The following is a 17,267-nucleotide window of genomic DNA, read 5'->3' as shown; positions in this document are numbered from 1 at the left end:
GAGGTCACTAGACGATCTTTATTTTTCAACTAGTATAAATAAAGCTGCTATGAATATTTACTTGTAAGACTCTTGTATGGACATAAGTTTCCATCTCTCTTCAGTAGATACTGGGAAGCAGAATTGCTTATTTTTATGTTTAACTTCTTACAAAACTGCTGAATTTTTCCGAAGTGGCTGACCCATTTTTCATTCTCACCAGTCATGTATGAGGCTTCCAGTTGCTCCACATTCTTAGCCAACACTTACTATTGTGAACCTTTTTAATCACAGTCATTCTAGAGAGTGTATAGTGGTTCTTTTTTGTGGTTTTGAGTTTCCCTAATGACTAATGATGCTGAGCAACTTTTCATGTACTTATTACCCTTTGTATATCTTCTTTTGTGAAGTGTCTATTTGAATCTTTTGTCCATTTTTAATGAGTTGCCTTCTAATTATTGAATTTTAAGAGCTCTTTAAATATCCGAGATACAAGTCCTTTGTAGCTATATGTTTTGCAAATATTTTCTCCCGATTTGTAGCTTGCCATTTGATTTAATTAACGTTATCTTTTGAGGAACAGAGTTTTTAATCCTGATGATGTCCAGTTTATCAACATTTTCTTTCATAATTTGCACTTTATGTATCCTAAGAACTCTTTGCTTAACACAAGTTCACAAAGATTTTCTATTTCCTTTTAGAATTTTTGGTGTTATTTAACTCTTTTGTTTAGGACTATGATCCACTTAGAAATACTTTCTAAGGGTATAGTATGAGTTAAGGGTTAATGTTCTCATTTTTCCCTTACAGATAATTCGTTATTACAGTATCTTATATTTCCCCATTGAATTACATTGGTAACTTTGTTAAAAATCAGTTAAGCTTGTAAATGTGAGTTTATCTTTGGAATGTGAATTCTATTCCATTTTCTACTGACTATTTTTTCCTGACTTTAGGTCACCTATTTCTTTACATGTCCAGTAATCTAATTAAAAACCCAGCATTGTGTGTCATACACCATAGTGACTCTCTATTCTAATGTTTTTTTTTTTTTCTTTTGTGGTATGCGGGCCTCTCAATGCTGTGGCCTCTCCTGTTGAGGAGCACAGACTCTGGACGCACAGGCTCAGTGGCCACGGCTCACGGGCCCAGCTGCTGTGGCATGTGGGATCTTCCCGGACCGGGGCAGGAACCCGCATCCCCTGCATCGGCAGGCAGACTCTCAACCACTGCGCCACCAGGGAAGCCCTCTCTATTCTATTTTGTTCTTCTGAAATTTGATGGTTTCCTGTTTTAATATATGATAAACTTGCCTGGATTCAAACTGAAAAATCTCTTTTTATGTAGAGAGCTGAAATTTTTGCTCAGTGGGATTTTATTTGTTTCTTTCTTTCTTTTGCCTGGATCTCTGGGGAATCTCTCTAGTTCTTGCATAGCTTTGTGATCAGCCAATGATTTCAACAGAGGTTATATACAGACAACTAAAGCCAGTGAAGCTTCCACCCTCTGCCGCCCAACCTGCACTTGTGTTGAAGAATTCATTCAAATTTGCAGCAAATAAGTAAGTCTCCCCAGGCTTTCAGTTTTGCTCGCGCTTTCTAGGATGTCCCACGTGCACATGTTGTTTTCTCATTCATCCGTGAATGCACGGAGAGTGTTATTATCTCAGCCCTTGTACAGCTCTCTTGCTTCCAAAATCTACCCCTTAAATTGCTAGCTGCTCTGCTACTCTCCCAAACCAAATCAGCCACCTCCAGCCAGTAAATCTGTGAGGTTTTTTTGTTTTTGTTTTTGTTTTTTTGCGGTATGCGGGCCTCTCACTGTTGTGGCCTCTCCCGTTGCGGAGCACAGGTGCCGGACGGGCAGGCTCAACGGCCATGGCTCACAGGCCCAGCCGCTCCGCGGCATGTGGGATCTTCCCGGACCGGGGCACGAACCCGTGTCCACTGCATCGGCAGGCGTACTCTCAACCACTGCGCCACCAGGGAAGCCCAACCTGTGAGTTTTTAACACTAGATCTGGGGGGATGGGAATATTCTCAGGCAAGAAGCATCTTATACAAGGCAGTAGCAGTTTTTAATAAGTAAATATTTTCAAGTTCTTTGCTGTCTTTGATCATTTTTGAAATGGTTACATTTAATAATTTTTTCCACGTTCCAATATTTTTCCAAGTTCCCAATATTAAAACTTTTAATAAAGTTTTGTACTATTATCTCTTTTTTTGAAGTGAGAATCACCCAGCCAACTCAGGCAGGCATTTATTAGTGTAAGCAGAATCTTAACCATATTTAAGCACTTATGAACATGTTATCATTATCTCATTTATCATTACATGAAATCAAATGAATTAGGTCAAAAATGAGTCAAACACTGCAAGAAAAAAATTTCTCATTTGCAAACATTGTAACCTTGGTCGATTAACCCCGATAAGATCTTTAAAATATATATTACCTTTCTGGAAAAATTTTAAATACACAAAGTTTTTTAGATGAATGAGTAAATTCAATTTAGACCCACACCCCCTTGCAAAAAAAAAAAAGTTAGAGTATAGAGTATCTCTCTTGAAATGTAGAATTCATTTGAATCTTAAGAAAATTACCTTGACGGCTGCTAAACAATGAAGGCTCAGTAAGGCCATCACAACTGCCAGAAGGATGGTGGCTAAGTTCCGCGTGTCCCATATGGTCTCTACCAGAGGAATACTGCCCACCTGCCAGTCATAGCACAGGGTAACAGGTGCAAGCAGAAGCCACACGTTGAAGGCCAAGAGGTAGGAATAGGTAAGGAATCTACAAAGAGAAGAAGAGTCACTGAAACATAACTCGAGATCCATGACATTTTGCAAACATTCATTCACCATGTTTCTATTAAATAGCACTTCTATACTATCAATGTTATAGAAAAGACAAGGTAAGATGGGAAGTCATTCATTCATTTAGTCATTAAGTTGATCATTTTGGAATCTATTTAATAGCTGCTAGTCACTGTGGTAAGTGCTGGCCTTTCAGTGATGAATAAGACAGAGTTTCCATGACCTATATCTAAAAATTATCATAAATAAATACATAGCAACTGAGATAAATGGTATAGATGAAAGCATATGACATGAAATGCTGCCCTATTGGGTACTATTCCCTGGGTAAGAGACATTTGACCTGTCCCTTTTTAATAGTGCCCCAAATCCCGCAGTAGATATGAAAATATTAACCATTTTATAATAGATTGATCCATTTGGAACTATTTCAAAAAAATAAAAATATCTGTGGTAAGGAGATAAAGTCTCTTACAAATTGAGAGGCTAGCCTTTAAGAGGAGGGAAGTTAACAGCTGTCCTTGATAATAAGAATAGCCAGGTGGACCTAGGGAAGGAAATTTATGAATGGGGATGTTACTCCTGTTTCCTGGCTGTGTCTAGGCACTAAGGCATTCTAACTGACCCCCTTCCTTTCAGCGTAGAAGAAACTAAATTTACTTAAATCTGTTCAGTAAACACAAATTCTTTAACTTGTGTTCTAGACCCTTGAAAACTGCAGAACTTTCAGCATATAACAAACTCCATCCAAACCTCTGCACTAGGGGATGGCCAAACTCTAGTATGGCTTTTAGCAGCATAAGGCCATGTTCCTGGGATGACCCCAGCCCCTCCACTAAAATGCCTGCCTGAGAAAGATCATCATTGCCAGGAGAATTTACCTTTTTCTAGTTAATCCCTGACAAAAAGGCCCCTGACCTCCCTTTCTTAGAGCACTTACTACAAAGGACTTACAGTTGGGAATATGTACCTCTTACAACTCAGAACTGTCTTTCTCAAGGACCTGAGAGTCATTCCTTTAAAATGTAATCATCAGAGGAAGGGGCCTGTGGGAGGACAGAATCCTAACTCTGATAACTGCCAGCCAGCGACACAGCCTAAAGGCACTTAGACGATCAATCCTTTGTAATTTCTTACTTCTCTGACTCTGCCGAGCCCCTTTTGCCGCCCCTCCCATTCTCTCTTTAAAATACCCAGTCAACCCTGCGCAAATCAGAATGGAGCTCAGCTCTTTCCTGAACTGCCAGTAGTTACTGAATAAAGTGTGTTCTTATTGCTCTAACTAATGTCCAGCTGTGTTTATCTTTGACACTCTACATGGGACTAAACCAGAGAAATAGATAAATCCCTTGCCCCCAAGGAATGTAAAATCCAATAGTGAAAATAAGATACGCAGAATTAAAGAGGCAGAAGGAGATGAGTGCCATGAGGGTTCAGAACGTGAAGAGAAGAGCTCCCTCATCGCCAGATCCTTTCGGAGGAAACCTTGGATGCGCAAAGAAGTTGGAGCAGATAATTTCTAGGCTACTTTCCAATGGTAAGAGTCAATTCACCCTGAATTCCTCTCAGTAAGCAGCTCTGGTTTAGAACACCCCTCCTAGCCCTTTCCAATCTATCTCCTTCCCTTTCCTCCTCTTCCTCCAAGGTTGGCCGTGGAGAAATCATTAGCAATGATCAGGAAAGGCTCAGGGATGGGGATTCTTCACTGCCTTTGCTCTCAAACCCCAACAGAGAAATGGGTCAGATATTTCAATGGTATTTCTCAACACTCCCCTCCCTGTTGTTATTTTAAATAAAATATGAATGTACAGATAGTGCAGTATATACTGAAAGTTTGATGAAGTCCAAGCTTTGTTATTTATCAAAGATAAAAACAAGTCATCTTATCCCTCTTAGGTTTGGGCCTGTGAAACTGCCTCGTGAGAATGCCAACTCCACAGAATGATGACTGGGTCACTTAGGGCTTCTTCTTTTCACAGAGCTTCTAAGCTCATGCTATATACTTCTTAGCTCAGTAAAGATTCTTCATGACTTGGCTTTAAAGGGAGAATGTTCAACCACCAAACCTAGCAGGAGAGTCACACACAGCTATGTCACTCGGTTACATCCCAACTCTTAGGAATTACTTTAAAAAATAGTATCTCTCCTTCTTGCTATAATAGATCTAGGCAATGACCATAAACGGCTGCTGAAATTATGAGGTGAAAAGCTGATGGGGTATTTTATCATGGATGGATCAGGCTAAATCAGGTGCCTAGAACTTACTAATCAATTTTAACATCACAGAAAGGGAGACTAATTCCTGATGGATATACACAAAAAGCTGATGGGCTGCTTTTGTATTTGAAGCAGTCTTGTCAAATAAAAAAGAAAATTAAACTTGAATCTAACCAAGCACTTTATTACCAGTTTACATCAAATACAGAAAACACCAGAACATGTTAAATAATACCACAGGGAGGCAATACGCTAAATCCAGAATGTTACGAATTCCACGGAAAAAATGACGGCAGTTTCTTCAACAAATACATTGCAATGGGAGGGGTAAAAAAGGGGAGAGGGCACCTAAAAATTAAGAGACTTAAGAGACATATCAAACAAAGTGCAGGTTTTGTTTAGCTGCTAATTCAAACAAACTGCTATTAAAAAGAACTGCTTATGAGACAGAAAAAATGAAACGCTGATTGGATATATGATAATAGAGAATCACTGTTAATTTCTAAAGCATGATAACAGTATTGTGGTTCTAAGTCTTTAAGGGCCCTTGTATTTCAGAAATACATACGAAAATATACCCATTTGAAATGAGATTATGTCTGGGATTTGCTTCAAAATGATGGATTGAAGCGACGCGGAAGAACCGGGTGGAAGTATGAATGAAACAAGATTGGCCATGAACTATGACTGGGAAAACTGGATAAAGGGTAGGTGGGGATTCTTTATGCCGTTTTCTCCACTCTTGTACATATTTAATATTTTTCATAATAAAACAATTTTTAAGTAGTGATAAAGGCAACAGAATTGCAACAGGAATGCTTTCTTAAGTCTGGCTGCAGCTTGACCATGGAACAGCTGCAAACACCATGCAGAAACTTTTAATGTTCAGTTCACATTTTGAACTTGCCCTGCAAGTTGTCTTCATTCAGTCTCTTATATTTTCTAGACTTGCAATACCATACTGACAAAAACCAAATATCAAGAATAACATTTTTTAAAAGTTACAGTCTCAACGTAGTTACTTACATATTTTTTTAAATGCTCAGTTGTGACTTTTTACACAGATTATAAGCAAAGTAGGTCAAAAAAGAAAAGTAAACCACAGAACTAAAACTTCACCTTCCTATAACACTAGAAAGGTCAAAACTATTAACTTAACCCAACACTATTAACTTAACTAACCCTCCTTTATTTTTGTTGAGGTATCGGTGATTTATAATATTATATTAGTTTCAGGCGTACAACATAGTGATTTAAAATTTTTATAGATTATGCTCCATTTAAAGTTATTACAAAATATTGGCTATATTCCCTCTGCTGTACAATGTATCCTCGTAGCTTACTTATACACAGTAGTTTGTACCTCTTAATTCCTCACCCCTAAATTGCCCCACCCCTTCCCTTTTCATAACCATTAGTTTGTGCTGTATGTGAGTCTGTTTTGTTATACTCATTTGTTTGTTTTATTTTTTAGATTTCACATATAAGTGATGATATACAGTATTTGTCTTTCTCTGTCTGACTTATTTCACTAAGCATAATACCCTCCAGGTCCATCTAAGTTGTCACAAATGGCAAAATTTTGTTCTTTTTTATGAGACTGAGTAATATTCCATTGTATGTATATACCACAGAATCTTTATCCATTCACCTGTTGATGGACACTTAGGTTGCTTCCATATCTTGTACTGTAAATACTATTACTAGGAACACTGGGGTGCATGTATCTTCTCAACGTAGTGTTTTTTGGGTTTTTTTGTGATATATAGCCAGGAGTGGAATTGCCCTTTTTAATATATATATATTATCTCCATTAGCTCAGAAATATACACCTACCTTTTGTGCATATGAACTCAGATAAATGTTGCAAGTAAACTCCTTAAATACTATTTGAAATACTGAAACAGCATTGGAAAATTTTTGCAAATTTAAGCACAAAGAAGCCACTTGGAATCACCCCGAAAGCTAATTACATTTGAGAGGGCTAGTTGAGCTAGCTGTAATCAGCAACTGATGTATTTCTTTTTAACTCATTGACTATGAATTACATTTCAAACTAATCATCTTGCTTATTTCTGCAAAAATTTCAGAAATAAAACAATCTTTGAGTATCTCTGTCCCACTGGGTTTTCTTTTTTAAAGCAGGGGCAAAAATAAAATGAATTATTTACCAATTTTCTACCATGAATTCTGCTAACAGGAGGAAAGCCACTAGAATATCTGGCAACAAAATGGAATATACAGCACAAAAAGCCGGGAATTCAGCTTAAACAACTTAGTGATGTATTTTCATTCATAATCCAGGAATGAATGAAGAGGTTTCAGCATGAAATACATGAAAGGGAAAATGAGGCCGGTGGGGAACTGGCATCAAATGGCACCTAATCAAACTGTGGCCCTTTTTTTTTTAACATCTTTTTTGAAGTATGATTGCTTTACAATGTTGTGTTAGTTTCTGATGTACAACAAAGTGAATCAGCTATATGTATACATATACCCCCATATCCCCTCCGTCTTGAGACTCCCTCCCACCCTCCCTATCCCACCCCTCTAGGTGGTCACAAAGCCCAGAGCTGATCTCCCTGTGCTATGCGGCTGCTTCCCACTAGCTAGCTGTTTTACATTTGGTAGTGTGTATATGTCCATGCCACTCTCTCACTTCGTCCCAGCCTCCTCTTCCCACCCTGTGTCCTCAAGTTCATTCTCTACGTATGTGTCTTTATTCCTGCCCTGCCACTAGGTTCATCAGTATCAGTTTTCTAGATTCCATATATATGCATTAGCATAAGGTATTTGTTTTCCTCTTTCTGACTTACTTCACTCTGTATGACAGACTCTAGGTCCATCCAGCTCACTACAAATAACTCAATTTCATTCCATTTTATGGCTGAGTAATATTCCATTGTATATATGTGCCACATCTTCTTTATCCATTCATCTGTCGATGGACATTTAGGTTGCTTTCATGTCCTGGCTATTGTAAATAGTGTGGCACTCTTTAAATCTAAATCTTCTTCTTTTTTTTTTTGCGGTACGCGGGCCTCTCACTGTTGTGGCCTCTCCCGTTGTGGAGCACAGGCTCCGGATGCACAGGCTCAGCGGCCATGGCTCACGGGCCCAGCCGCTCGCAGCATGTGGGATCTTCCCGGACCGGGGCACGAACCCGTGTCCCTTGCATCGGCAGGCAGACTCTCAACCACTGCGCCACAAGGGAAGCCCTAAATCTTCATTTTTATCAAGAAAAATATTAGAGTGCTTTAACTGCTAAAATATACATAAATTCTGTTGTCTTTGAAAAAACCTTTTTGGCTAAGAAATAACATGAGCCTAACATAAAGATGCCTATGATAGGTACATATGAAAAAACCATGCACTGCAAGCAGAAACATGCAGTACTTGCTTGTTTTATATAGAAATGTTTCTGCTCAAAAGATCCTTCTTTCTTTTTCATCTACAAAATCCTCCACCATTTCATAAATACGGGACACTGGGTCCACTGTATACACACTGCATCCTCTTGGGAAGGGCACTGGCTAACAGTGTCAAAATAGCCACGGTACCTCCAGAGTGGAGCACCCCACCTCACCCTGACTCTACCTCTGTCCACTGGGTTTGGTGATCTGTCCTGCCCCTCCCTAGGCTCTCCCTTATTTTTATCCTCACAACTCCTGTATTCCATTGATGCTTCAAAAGGATCTCCGTGGGCTTCCCTGGTGGCGCAGTGGTTGAGAGTCCGCCTGCCGATGCAGGGGACACGGGTTCGTGCCCCGGTCCGGGAAGATCTCACATGCTGTGGAGCAGCTGGGCCCGTGAGCCATGGCCACTGAGCCTGTGCATCTGGAGCCTGTGCTCCGCAACGAGAGAGGCTGCAACAGTGAGAGGCCCGCGTACTGCCAATAAAAAAAAAAAAAAAAAAGGATCTCCATAGTTTCACTGTAATAATGACAGGCCTTTGTAGGCATAACCTGCTTATTGTCATCATCAGCATCTTCTCCTTATAACCTTCCCTGGGACTAGCCAAAGAAAGCCATTTACTGAACTAAGTTCTCAATGAACAGGAGACCCTGACGTGAACTCAATAAATGTTGAACACTTACTCTGTGCACTTTTACAGGTGCTGAAGGGTAATCAGAGCTAGCCGTCATCTTCCACAAGGACATTTTCATAGCATCGGTGGTGAGAAGACATGCACATATTACATGGTTGGGTAATAGTGAAATATAGACACCAAATTTCAATGGAGTTCTAAGAAGTGACAGATTAATGAAAAACAGAGGATTAAGAAATGCCCTCCCAGAATCTATGCAGAATTTAAATAGGTGGAAAGATGGCAGATAGAGAATCCAGGCAGGAGCCCCAAACAAAAATGGCTTCAAATTGTAAACGAACGTGACACTTTCTGAGGACAGTTAAAAATATGGGTAAATTAGAGTACAGGATTAAAAATGTATAATATACAAATGATAAGATGACTCCTGCTAAAATGTCTAAAATGAAAAATATTATGTCGAATGTTGGTGAGGATGTGGAGAAACCGGAACTTTGAAACATTCCTGTGAATTGATTAAACCATGTTGGAGAAGTTCAGGCAGTTTCATGAAAGTAGAATAAATGCATACTTCATGATGTAGCAATTCTACTCCTAAGTTCCTACCCAACAGTGCTGCACACATATGTTAACCAAAAGACATTTACAAGATTGTTCATAGCAGCACTATTAGTTTTTTAAATGTTTATTGAAGTAAGTTGATTCACAATGGTTCAGGTGTACATCAAACTGATTTAGTTATATATGTGTGTATGTATGTGTGTATATATATATATACATTTATATTCTTTTTCAGATTCTTTTCCAATATGGTTTAGTACAGGTATTGAAAATAGTTCCCTGTGCTATACAGTGGGTCTTTGTTTTTTATCTATTTTATACATAGTAGTGTGTATCTGTTAATCCCAAATTCCCAATTTATCCCTCCCCCCCCTTTCCCCTTTGGTAACCATAAGTTTGTTCACTATGTCTGTGAGTCTATTTCTGTTTTGTAAATAAGTTTATTTGTACCATTTTTTTAGATTCCACATGTAAGTGATATCATATGATATTTGTCTTTCTCTGTTTGACTTACTTCACTTAGTACGATAATCTCTAGGTCCATCCATGTTGCTGCAAACGGCATTATTTCATTCTTTTTATGGCTGAGTAGTATTCCATTGTGTTTATATATACACACACACACACTCTCACACACACACTGCATCTTCTTTATGTACTCCTCTGTCGGTGGACATTTAGGTTGTTTCTATGTCACGGGCAGCACTACTATTAACACCCCAAACTGGAAACAACCCAGATGTCCATCTACGATAAAAATTGATACATACATTGTATATTCATTGAATGGAAATCCATTCAGCAATGAGAATGAATACAACAACATGGATGAATGTCCCAATGGGTAATGTGGAACAAAAACAGGTGACACAAAAGAAAAGAAAATCAGGGAAAACAATTTATAGGCAAGGATGGGATGACTGGAAGCAGGCCCTGATCCCCAGCACACAGGGCTGGGGCAGAAAGCTACAAGGTGAACCCAGCTGAATGGCTGGTGGAGAAGCTTGTCTACGGCCCTCATCCCTTAGCTCCTTGGTGGAAACAGAGTAGAAGGTGCCAGACAAGTGCTGAGGCCTGCCCTTGGGACATTCCATCCATGGGCAAAGGCCCGTAAGTAGCACTGAACACTGATACTTGATGCTCTAGCACCTGGGAACAGAGATGGCAAGACCATTTCCAACTACTCATGAAACAGGAAAAGAGATCCAAGGGACTCTCCAGCCAGTTTCTCATTGTGTTTTGTTTTTAAAGTTCTTCCAGATTATGAGGACCAATGGTCTAATCAAACAAGTTAAAGGGAGAGTTATTTTTTAAATTCCCGTAAGAATCAGAGGACAGGAAATTAAGAGCAAAACCAGACTTCTTAGGAACCAGAACCAAGCAGCTACAAGAAAGGTAGGCTTCTCTCTAGGCCACGGGCCTTCTTCACGGCTGCTCTGCTTCTCTGAGCCTTTGCTTCATCTCCTCCCTCTGCTCGGGGGCTCCTTAGTCATGCTTCTCATGACTGAGGCTGGAGCATGGTCGTCAGGGCTGCCCAGCCCTCCTTTCCTCCTGCCTCCACACACCTGTCACTTCAGTCTTCACAGCCTCATTCTTAGGTTTCAAACTCCTGAGAGCAGCACCTGACTGGCTCACCTCATCTTTCGGAATCAACTCTCACAGGTTGGCCAAACTCCAATTCCTGATTCTTCAGGTCCCAACAAAGGTGTCACTTCTTCTGACAGGCTTTCCCTGTTACCACTCCCCCCCACCCCCAGGCCAGGCTGGAGTCCCCTATATGAGCTCCCACAGCCTCGGGGCTTACACACTGCCCTGTAACTTCCCGTTGATGATGTGCCTGTCTTCCCACTAAAACAGAAGCTCCTCGGGGACAGGGTTGAGTCTTATTTATTTATAGTTATTTCCCCAGCACACAGCTCTTTAAGTAGATAGGTTTTCAGAAATTAACCTGATAGTAAAATAATGCCTAAAAATCTTTAAATTAGATACTTTTATCTTGGCCTGAGGCAACTATATATTTTTCTAGTCCCATAAAAGATAACTGCTAGACTTCCAGTTGTCCACACTTGTAGCTAAAGGGCACAGACTGAAGATTCTGCCCTTGTGTAGTCCCCTCAGCACCTTGTGTAACGCTGGCTACTGGGACACCATCTAGTAATGAGAAGTGTCTGAGTAAAGGCACTCACTCCCCTCGCATGTCACAGAGCATCCTTATAAAGCTATGCCAAGCTTACTTTTTCTTATTTTGCATTAAACTGCAATGAATAATAGTTCAAATGAGAATTCTTGTTACCATGGATAAACTATAAAGTGAATCTGAAATGCCATTAAGTCTCTTTGACCTTTTAAATGCACCATTAATACAGTTATCTTATTAACAGAGACAGTCTCCTCAGAGCAGAAAATATGAATTTCAACATCTAAGACTTCCAGCAGCAACTTCTTACCCATTTATCTCTAAAAAGGTAAATAATTCTTTCTGCAAAATAAATACTAGGTTCATTTCTTACCTAGAGTCTGTTTCTCTCTATAAAGCATTTAACAGCTTTATTTCAAACCAACGTTCAGGTGTAACTTCCACTGAGCAAACATACCAACTGCTGACCATATATACCTCAGGCGCAGGTTCCAGATTCCACACAGAATCCCGGTGGTCTATTAATGAACTACATCCAACAACACTGAACATCCCTTAGGCATGTACAGCATTTTCTAGCTTACAAAGTATTTGCATATAGGGATTACCTGATCCCAACTCAGTCCCTACCCTTCTTGCAGCAAGGGAAACAGCCTTAGAGAGGCAGACTTGTTCAATGCCCCGCAAGAGACCCATAGGAGACCCTGCATACAAGACAGGGTTTTCTGGCTCCTCATACAATGTAGAAAGGAAATATGATGGGTCAAATACTGGTATTTCATGGAGAAACACCTGCCTGAGATTCTGACTTATTCCTTGAACAGTGCAACCTGGATGAACTTGACCTTTTATACCAAAAAAAAAAAAAAAAAAACACACAACAAACCTTTAAATTTTAGTCGAAGCAGGGCTGACAAACTTAAAACCAGCGTGTAGTCACCTCTCCAACACAGTAAACAGATGACTGCACTGATGGAAATATTTGTTAGAGCATCATACGGCAAGAAGTAGAATCAAATTAAAAGCTTGGGTTTGGCATTTTATTCATTATGAAAAGCAAGTTTTGCCTTTATGTTCCATTGTTAGCAAAAATAAAAGAATCGTCTCTAATTTTTATCAGCTTCTCATGGATTTAAGATTCTAATAGAAACACAGTAAGTAGATTTAAAGCATTCTATATTTTCTTCAAGCAGTAAAGTGATCCAGACCAGCCTTTCCCAGCACTGCTCCGTAGTCCACAGGTAGAATTTGCTACCACCACAGTCTCCCTCTTCTGACTCCCTCCTCTTTCTTCTTCGTTTTTTTTCCCTTCATTCCAGGGGTCTAAGACAATTAGAGGAATCACTATTACATAGTGTCCTTTCAGTTTGGGAAACTACACTCAGTGACCTTGACCATCTCCTTCATCCCCAAGCTATGTTTCTAAGAACATGATACAAAATACACGATGGGGACAACACACACCTTGTAGAGCACTCTTCAGCTACAGAGGACACAGTTCATACCTGAGGATTTCAGAAAGGGTAACACCTCCTCCTCCCCCCCAAAACAATTAGGCTGCTGATCAGATACAGAATCTCTCACCCAACCTTGTGACCCATTCAATCAGAATTTCTCCAACCTGAATCAGAAAATCTTATTTTTAGCATACTTCCCAGGGTGACTCTGATATTCACTCTAGTTTGGTGACCACTGCTTTAAAAATCAGAATAACTTCAGTTTCATTTCATGTGTGAAGGCCCTGCTAGTTGCTGAAGCGAAAACAAAGCAGCGACTTTTGCTCAACTCTCTTTAAGCACAGGGTGGTTTTGTTTGTTTTAAAAAATAATTTAAATTTTCATTCAGTTTGTTCAGTGATACGTTATGTTATAAGATAGCCCCCATGTTAGGGGCTTTAAGGGCTATAAACATTACTAAGACATAGTGCCCTAAGGCTGTAACAATCAAAACCTAAAGTTTTGTGCCTGTTTGAAATTATCAGCTGAAAATGGAGACAGAAAAAGAAGCTTCTTTAGAAGGAGAATGTTGAGTTCTATCTTAATCTCATTATTTCATACCTTGATGTCTTCCAACAAGTAATACAAGACTTTGTCTGGATAGCTGAACAGCAGAAACACATCTATCTGCTTAAGAAGATATATTCCATCTGCTTATCCAGGACCACATCTCATGAAAAAACATGATGCTGATAGGAGGCCTTACATTCACTGAAAAATCCTATTTTATCTATATCCTGGATTTGAAAGACAACCATTTTTAATATTAGAAAGGCAATACTTCTTCGGTCAAGCATATACTGCTTTATGTTCCGTTCTCTTAGAATCTGGTTAAGGCAGAAAACCAGTTACTAGACAGCAGGCAGGCACCTTAGTAGTGGAAACAATGTTATCCCTTCTGCAGGGTCCAGCTCTATGCAGAAGCCATACTTAACCTCCACTTTTGTTTTTATTTTTTATCCAAGATTTCCAAAATTGAATGTCAAGGTACCACATTTCTAAGGAGACACATAGAAAGAAGTAAATTCTGGGCTAAATGACAATTCTCTGACAGAACAAGCTGCACACAGACCTATTCCATGACTCCTCAAATGCAAGTCCACCATAACCACCAAAGCAGAATCTTCGGGCACTGGACCCCAGCACTGATGTTTCAGCACGATTCACAAGTGTTTTCAAGACACATGCAGGTTTGGCAATCTGGCTGGAGTAAAATCATAAAGCCCGGGACAGCTGCAGTCAGGGCATAATTTTGGGTGGTCATTTATAAGAAGTGTCATGAGCACCCATGGTCTTGGTTCCTAAAGGACACTTTTTTCAGGTGGGACTAAGTTAGTCGTCACACCAAAAGATGGAGTGCAATAAAGTCCCTCCACCATTCAGAATCAGCTGAGTGAAACACACGTTGGCAGACGAGAAAAAACCACCCAAACCAGAGGCAGAGGAAGGCTGCAGAGCGCACTGGGTGTGCTCCACTAGCCAGTCCTCCAACCTCCCTGTCCTTCTCCCAGAGCTAAGCCAAGAACCCCAGCACTTGTTCTAGGCCAGTGCTAGCCACAAGAAATATAGTAAAAGGATGCATAATTTCAAGGTTTTATTAGCTATGTTAAAGAGAGGAAAATGAAACACGGTAAATTAATTTAATAATATATTTTGTTTCAAGAATATACTCAAAATATCATTTCAACATGTATATAATTTATGGGGTATAATCAATATAAATGTATTAATGAGGTATTTTGGATTCTTTTATTCTTACAGAATTTTGTCTTCAAAATCCTGTGTAGGCACTTCCCTGGTGGCGCAGTGGTTAAGAATCCGCCTGCCAACGTAGGGGACACAGGTTCGAGCCCTGGTCTGGTAAGATCCCACGTGCCATGGAGCAACTAAGCCCGTGAGCCACAACTACTGAGCCTGCGCTCTAGAGCCCGTGAGCCACAACTACTGAGCCTGCGTGCCGCAACTACTGAAGCCCACGCGCCCAGAGCCCGTGCTCCGCAACAAAGAGAAGCCACAGCAATGAGAAGCTCTCACACCACAATGAAGAGTAGCCCCCACTCACCGCAACTAGAGAAAGCCCGCGTGCAACAATGAAAACCCAACGCAGCCAAAAATCAAATCAAAAAAAAAAAAAAATCCTGTGTGTACTTTATTTATACTTACAGCACATCTCAGTTCACACTAGCCGGTAGCCTCATGTGGTTCGTGGCTCTTGTAGTGGACACCACAGATCTAGACAATCACTCTGGCCCTCAGCCTCACCCTCCACCTCCCCCAACATGCAACTGTTCTTGGTTTAATCTTTAATTTGGGATTCTTACTCAAAACCCATCCACAACACTTGGCTCTAGCCCCTTTCTACATTTAAATCCAATTTCAAAATTTTCCAATCTCAAATTTCCAAAATCGCTAACCTGTTTTGTTTTGGTTTTTGTCTGTTTTAGTACATGGTTTTTGTCTCCATTCACTCCCTTCTACCTCTGGTGAAAACTTCTAGCTCTTGTTTCTACAGAAATTCCACAAGGGATGGGAGGGATTTGGACATATGAGGGCAAAATTTTCCAACTTGCTTGTCGAGAAAAAGTTGTGCAATCAAAATACAACACTTCTTCTGTTCTTCAACTTCTTTTTCGGGTTTTAATTAATTTATTTTATTTTATTTATTTTCGGCTGCGTTAGGTCTTCGTTGCTGTGCACAGGCTTTCTCTAGTTGTGGCGAGCAGGGGCTACTCTTTGTTGCGGTGCCCAGTCTTCTCATTGCGGTGGCTTCTCTTGTTGCAGAGCACGGGCTCTAGGCGCACAGGCTTCAGTAGTTGTGGCCCATGGGTTCTAGAGCGCAGGCTGAGTAGTTGTGGCTCATGGGCTTAGTTGCTTCGCGGCGTGTGGGATTCTCCTGGACCCAAACCCGTGTCCCAGGGTTTGAACCCATGTCCCCTGCATTGGCAGGCAGATTCTTAACCACTGTACTACCAGGGAAGCCCTGTTCTTCAACTTCTAATGACACTTTTCTTCTCAAGTCAAAAGCAGAAACATGTATCATTCAATGTCATGTCATTCAGTTGATCCACACAAATCTCAATTACAGATTTAAAAAGTTATTCATCTGGGCTTCCCTGGTGGCGCAGTGGTCGAGAGTCCGCCTGCCAATGCAGGGAACACGGGTTCGTGCCCCGGTCCAGGAAGATCCCACATGCTGCAGAGCAGCTGGGCCCGTGAGCCATGGCCGCTGAGCCTGTGCGTCCGGAGCCTGTGCTCCGCAACGGGAGAGGCCACAACAGTGAGAGGCCCGCGTACCGCAAAAAAAAAAAAAAAAAAAGTTATTGATCAGTCCCATAGAATTACTGACAGTTAATACAATCTGAATGTTTGGAATAAAATGGAAAGGTAGAATATTAAGGGCTTGTTGCCAGCGTATCCTGAATAATGATGACCCCCTCCCCCAATTCTGTATGGATCTATCTTGTTGATTGAACATGCCCAATGGACAAAAATTAAAAGCCAAATTATAAATGGCCTCCGAAATGCTGTTAACATAAACTGTATCAAAGTACAATTTAAAAAATATTAAAAACATAACCCTGTACAAATACACAGTGAAGACTAAAAGTTTACATAACTTATTAATAAGGGAATCAGACATTTGACAAAGCCAATTTAGAAGAGAATTTGAGTTAGGCAAAACCCTCTTAGATATAACAGCAAAAGCATAAGTAACAACAACCAAAAAACAGATAAATTGGATTTCATCAAAATTAAAAACTTTTGTGCCTCAAAGATCACCATCAAGAAAGTGAAATAACCCACAGAAAGGTAATAAAAATGTTCATAAATCATATATGTAGAATATATAAATATCATATGTAGAATGTATAAAGAACTATTATAACTCAATAATAAAAAGACAAATAACCCAATTAAAAACTGGACAAAGGATCTGAACAGTTCTCCAAAGAAGATATAGAAATGGCTAATATATATATATAAAGATGCTCAACATCATTAGTCATCAGGGAAATG

The 17,267-nt window shown here is 40.0% G+C and overlaps 1 protein-coding gene across 8 annotated transcripts in view; it reads right to left on the bottom strand.

Moving 5' to 3' along the window:
* TMTC1 (transmembrane O-mannosyltransferase targeting cadherins 1) overlaps positions 1–17,267 on the bottom strand; it is a 263,389-nt gene that overhangs the window by 118,421 nt on the left and 127,701 nt on the right. For 6 of the 8 annotated variants that reach the window (XM_019935766.3, XM_073788882.1, XM_073788881.1 and 3 more), the window contains one exon: positions 2,579–2,768. The exons of the other annotated variants lie outside the window; for them this stretch is intronic. In XM_019935766.3, coding sequence (XP_019791325.1) covers positions 2,579–2,768 — 190 coding nt within the window. The remainder of the gene's footprint in view (positions 1–2,578; positions 2,769–17,267) is intronic. 8 annotated transcript variants of the gene reach the window in all.

Source organism: Tursiops truncatus, chromosome 11 (genome assembly GCF_011762595.2).
Source record: "Tursiops truncatus isolate mTurTru1 chromosome 11, mTurTru1.mat.Y, whole genome shotgun sequence".
NCBI lineage: Eukaryota > Metazoa > Chordata > Mammalia > Artiodactyla > Delphinidae > Tursiops > Tursiops truncatus.
Note: the sequence above shows the minus strand (reverse complement) of the source record. Positions and strands in the feature narration are given on the sequence as shown.